Source organism: Adiantum capillus-veneris, chromosome 18 (genome assembly GCF_014529385.1).
Source record: "Adiantum capillus-veneris isolate H3 chromosome 18, ASM1452938v2, whole genome shotgun sequence".
In the NCBI taxonomy this organism is placed as follows: Eukaryota; Viridiplantae; Streptophyta; class Polypodiopsida; order Polypodiales; family Pteridaceae; genus Adiantum; species Adiantum capillus-veneris.
Genome location: NC_140948.1, coordinates 100,050,418 through 100,056,330, shown reverse-complemented (window position 1 = coordinate 100,056,330; position 5,913 = coordinate 100,050,418). Strand labels below are relative to the sequence as shown.

Here is a 5,913-nt window from a genome sequence, read left to right as displayed (position 1 = left end):
AGTTATAATGTTGCATCATAACAATCGCAATTACTAGAAGTTAGGAGCCAACATTATTTCCACTTTCATCATAGTTCATTCATGCAATGAGTGGCACATGGAGTCAATGACATCGCACGAAGAGTTGGCTCTAACAATGATCGAAGATCATGGTGGTTGAAGAAAGTATTATACATCACGTGCTCGATTGCAACTGCTCAACTGAGACTTTCCGCATTTTTTCATGGTATTGAGGAGAGGGCGAGTGGTACAACACTCCTGAAGACAAAACTTGTCAAACAACTTGCACAATCAAGTAAACCCGATCTATAGCCATGCAAGAGACCACATGAGAGGTGGCTTATAAATCAATGATACACATGTGAAGTGCAAGAGCGAAGGTTACACAAGGTACGATTACGTGTTGTAAAACAATGATGCACAGGTCAGACGAAAAAGCTTGTGGGGACAACCGCTCTGAACATGTTCACATCTCAATGAGGAGACATAGATTCATTGCACTTATAACGCCGTTAGAATTAGTAGGTCAAAATTGAAGCTTTTGAAGCATTTGCCACTAATGATACCAAAACTCGTTAAAAAATAGCTGGTGAAAGGAGCGCCAACCTTGGGGGTAGTTTGAGCGTTGCGGATAAGAAATGAAGGTGAACAGCAAAAGAGAATGTACAAGACTTCGGAGACCGAAGGCGGTAGGAAAAACAAAAAATGTACGAATTCCGCATTAATCTAAATCTACTGCAACACAAACTACATAGAATGGGAGGAGCGTGGGGGTGCTCTCACTTGCCGGGGGTGAAGTTGGTGGCGTATGCCCAGGCGTTGTTGACCGTGGGGTCGGCCAGATGGTCGGACAGGTTCTCGATGGGGCCCTTGCCCGTGACGATGGCCTGGACGAAGAAGCCGAACATGGAGAACATGGCCAGCCGCCCGTTCTTCAGCTCCTTCACCTTCAGCTCTGCGAAGGCCTCGGGGTCGTCGGCCAGACCCAAGGGGTCGAAGGAGCCGCCCGGGTAAATGGGGTCCTCCACCTCACCCAGGGGCCCGCCTGCAACGCGGTAGCCCTCCACGGCGCCCATGAGGATGACCTGGCAGGCCCAGATGGCTAGGATGCTTTGAGCGTGCACCAGGCTGGGATTACCCAGGTAGTCGAGGCCCCCATCTGCGAAGATTTGTGAGCCCGCCTTGAACCATACGGCCTCTCCAAACTTGACGCCGTTCTTGGCCAGAAGTTCAGGGGTGACGCATCCAAGAGCGCCCAGCATTGCCCACCTGGAGTGGATAACCTCCAGCTCCCGGTTCTTTGCGAAGGTCTCTGGATCCGCCGACAGCCCAGCGGTGTCCCAGCCGTAGTCTCCAGGGAATTCTCCCGTCAAGTACGACGGTGGGCTGCCGGAGAAAGGGCCCAGGTACAGGGGACGGTCGGCGCCATACCTACGAGAAATTGACACAACATCACATACGTTAACGGTCAGGATCCCAGGCATTGCCCTGACACACTACAGACGGTGGAAGTTAGTAGCTGAGAAGCAGGAACCTACCAGATGCTGCCGGAGGAAGAGGCCTTCTTGGGTGCCATCATCTGCACGCGAGCCTCACCGGCTCCCACCTTGCGTGATAATTCATTCACGGGATTCAGCTGCTGCCCACTGAATGTCGCAGATGAGAGGGAGGCTGTGCTGGCTGCCATGGCTCAGTCTCCTCACAGCAGGCAACTCTTCTAGGCGGGGACCAGGAGGAGGTGGTCAGTATGTGTAATTGCGTGATGAGACAACAGAGATCGCGTTGCGTGTAAATATGTATACAACGGCTCCCCTGCCCCTCTGCTTCTCATTGGATCCTCGCGATCGATTCCTCCAATCGCCGCCCCTCGTTTACCTGAATACTATCCTGCGTGGCCCCGCCCCTCTGCTAGCAGCTCGCGGCGTTGCCACCTGTCTTTCTCCTTCCGCGTCATTTTGTTGGTTGGAGGCGCGCATCAAAAAAAAAGAAAATTGACGGGCGGATTGTGGATAGATAGAGCCCTGCCCCACAAATATCTATTGCATGCTCGTTGCCTCTAAGTCACACACAGGGTTACATACCACAATTTTTGCTGTGTTTTGTCGCCCAAACTTTAATTGCTCCGTTTCTCTTCCCTTACCGGTTGTGGCACCGTGTAAGAAAAAGAAGGCCAAGGGTGCACTACCGCGGTTGCACAATGCAGATTACCTTCCTTAGTGTCTATATCGTATAGCGACACATTCGATGTCTCAATGGAAGGGCGTGTAGATGTTCACAATGGCCATTGGTCGAGCTGTGCAGGAACTTTACCAAACCCACTCGTGGTAGCCACTAAAGGTCTTCATGTGCAATATAGTCATCTTGACCACTCGGGAAAAAATTTCATCCAAATCCAAGCCTTTCTTTTGCTTCTAACCCTTAGCAACCAATCTAGAATTGTACTTAGGCTTAGGCTCCTCTGCCTTATCGTACACAAATTTGTAAGGCGAGGCTTATTTGTCCTTTGGATCCTCTATCTTCACACCGCTATTAGGAGGTGCATGAATTACGACAATCGATTTACCCTTAGAACTCTCTTTGCAACACATGGAAATCCTTTTTCATGTGTCCTTTCTTGTGGCAATGGTAGCATTCAATGTTCCTCGTGTCACATCCACGACTCTTGCTATGTGCATTCTTGCGATCTTGAGAATGACACTAAATGGGACTACAATGGCTACATCCACTTTCCATATACGCATCACCATATCCACTGGTCTCAAGAGACTCACGTCGAATCTCTTTCGTGACCAAATCGCTAGTAACATCATTGAAAACAAGCTTGCCCTTATGGACGGACATACTAATGGCGGTGTTAAATATATCCCATGATGTAGGCAGAGAACATAGCAAGAAAATGGCTTTCATTTCATAATCTGAATTAAGCCTCCCCCTTGATGTCAACTAAGTAAACACAATGTTAAACTCGTTCAAGTGTGAATGAGGTGTCTGTTGGGTTTCAGGCCCGTGGCCGGTTTTGGCCAGGCGGGCGACCACCCACTTATTCATTTGGTAATAATGAACAATAAGGAGAGTGAGTGTGATTCTCTCACATGCTCCACCAAGTACATGTCTAATGTCTCTCCATCCCCTTCCCCTTCTCTCCATCCCTTCTCTTGCACGGATCACAACGATCCTTCAATTGGTATCAGAGCTCAGGGCACGACCCCGAGCACCGGCTTCCTGGCACGTGAAGCAACCCCGAGCTTGAGAAAATCGAGCAAGGAGGGCAAAAAGAAGCTCGGCATCGAGCAAGGCAAGGAGAACCAATGCAAGAAAATCTATGCACGGTTCGGAAACAAAGCTTAGTGCAAACCAAGCACGTCTGTGAGCAGTAGTCGCGCATCAAAGGCAGCGCTGTTGTGGCATGCGGTCGGCAGTCGGCAGGAGGAGGGATTTGGACCAAACAGATCCAAGGCAAGGACAGCATTAAAGGCTTGGTCGACATTCGAAGGCAGAGAATTGAGACCTTAGAGCACTTGGAATCAAGGGCTTGAGAAGCCGAAACCATGCAACAAGCCGAGCAAACAGAGAATCGAGGTGCAACCAATGTGCGGGCAAGGAGTGAAGGCCAAGCAAATAAAGAACTTTGGCATTGTTCTATTGCTGGGAAGTAGAAGACAGGCTTGGCACAGATCGAGCTTGGAAATCGAAAGCGCATTAGGTGGAAAGTGAGGTAATTCAAAGGCAGTCGTGAGCTCACGGGCAGCTGCAAAAATCGGCACATGCCTATTGGAATTGAGGTTGCAAGGAAACGCACACAACTTGGAGAAGATGAAGGAAGCTCAAAGCACACAATAGAGAGTGTATTACTTAGTGTGCAATGGAAAGATGGATAGCCCTAGAGTGATGGGCGTATATACAATGCACGGGGAAAAAACCTCCTAAAGAGGGAAAAAAATCCCCAGCGGTCCTAGTGTGTTCACAGACGTAACTACCACATATATATGGTAACAATGCTGACATTGACACACAGATTACAGGTTACATGGGGCTTTTGAGCCCGTTCAGATGCAGATTCTTCAGGTTACTAGACATTTACAGACACAACGCCATTCAGGAGATTTTGGCAGCCATTTTGACAGTAGTTTCTCTGCAGACAGAGGCGTTGACATATGCATTTTTGTGTGACCACACCTAGTGCTATTGAGCTCTTTTGAGAGCAGATATCCCCGTAGGGATCACTCTTACTGCATGCAGCAGTCCTTGGCAACTGTTTGAGCGTGGTCACTCATGTATGTTGAGTTGCGGATACTGCCCATTGCAACAAATGGAAATCCTTTTTCATGTGTCCTTTCTTGTGGCAATGGTAGCATCCAATGTTCCTCGTGTCACGTCCATGACTCTTGCTATGTGCATTCTTGCGATCTTGAGAATGACAGTAAATGTGACTACAATCTCTCTGCCTTTAATTGTTCCTTTGGCTACATCCACCTACATCCACTTTCCATATACACATCACCATATCCACTGGTCTCAAGAGACTGACGTCGAATCTCTTTCGTGACCAAATCGCTAGTAACATCACTGAAAACAAGCTTGCCTTTATGGACAGAGTTACTAATGGCGGTGTTGAATATATCCCATGATGTAGACAGAGAACATAGCAAAAAAATGGCTTTCATTTCATAAACAGAATTAAGCCTCCCCCTTGATGTCAACTGAGTAACCACAATGTTAAACTTGTTCAAGTGTGAACGAGGTGTGAAATAACACTATCACCTTCTTTCATGTTTAGACACATAAGCTTCTTCATCAAAAACACTTTGGTCGATGTACTCTTACCATTCTATGTTGAGCATAAAGACTACCAAATGTAGAATTTTAGGTCCCCAAGGGACAAAGTCACTTTCACATATAAACATGTACAAATATTCCCAAGGGGCTACCCCTAGGGTGCAAAAATTTCTTCACGAAGAACTTGCCACAATACCGGTCTTGTGTAGATTACTTTTTGCTACATTTTATTGCCTGAATTTTTCTTCGCTTCTCTTGATTGATTGGTTGTGCACAATGTACAAGAAGAAGGTCTAGGGAAAGGGCACAACACTTGGATTACCTTAGTGTCAATATTGTGTAGTTACACATTAGATATCTAAATGGAAGGGGACACATATAGATATCTTTCATATTCATGTCCCAAGAAATTTGCGGACTTGTAGTAATAGGGCATAGAGCTTCTTTGTGCTTGTGCTCAAAAGCTAAAAACCATTCCCAATTATCATCGACCTCGTTCCATCTAAGCTATACTTGCTGCCTGTTAAACCACTGTGCGCTCCTTGCTGCATTGTCGAAGCAAGGGCCTTGCCTAACACTGTGTGCGAGCCATACACGGCTCCAAGCACACAACTAGCTTAACTAGTAAGCTCAAAAGAGGGCAATGGTGTGTCACTCACCGCTCTATGCTCCTGTCGTGGAGGATTCCTTGCCACGAAGAAGAAGGAGACATCGCTACGTCGCGCTCAACCGCTTCACCGCCGTCGTGCCTTCGTAATGCTCGATCACACACACACTCTCCCTCTCTCTCTCTCTCTCTCTCACACACACATACACACACACACGAGGAGGTGAAGAAGAAGAAGATGGAGATGGAGATGGAGCAAGAGCACTCTTCTATTGCACAAATGAGAGAATGAGTGAATTTTAGGTTTAGTTGGCTTTTATATGAGCTCACCCCATTCACACTTGGGCGCCCATGCTTAGCCAACTAATCCCTTGAATGTCCCGGTTAGAGTGCACCTCTCATCGGCGATCACTCTTACCCTTTTCCTATTGGTCCGACAAGCCCGGTACCTGACTCTACCAAATACATAATACACGTCCGTCGTAGGTGATGGGGTGTCCGTGAGTCGTGAGGGTTAACATGCCCCCCTT

The 5,913-nt window shown here is 47.6% G+C and overlaps 1 protein-coding gene across 1 annotated transcript; it reads right to left on the bottom strand.

Moving 5' to 3' along the window:
• Positions 1-549: 549 nt before the first annotated feature.
• On the bottom strand, positions 550-1,773 carry LOC147436087 (chlorophyll a-b binding protein type 1 member F3, chloroplastic). The gene is made up of 2 exons (XM_086488983.1): positions 1,539-1,773; positions 550-1,431 (listed from the first exon to the last, which is right to left on the bottom strand). The coding sequence occupies exons 1-2, from the start codon at positions 1,685-1,687 to the stop codon at positions 780-782; spliced, it is 801 nt and encodes a 266-aa protein (XP_086345109.1). The 5' UTR covers positions 1,688-1,773; the 3' UTR covers positions 550-779.
• Positions 1,774-5,913: the final 4,140 nt, after the last annotated feature.

Coding starts and splice junctions, on each gene's coding strand:
- LOC147436087 (XM_086488983.1), bottom strand. CDS start 1,687: ATGGCAGCCAGCACAGCCTCCCTCTCATCTGCGACATTCAGTGGGCAG. Junction 1,432..1,538: donor TCTTCCTCCGGCAGCATCTG/GTAGGTTCCTGC, acceptor AATTTCTCGTAG/GTATGGCGCCGACCGTCCCC.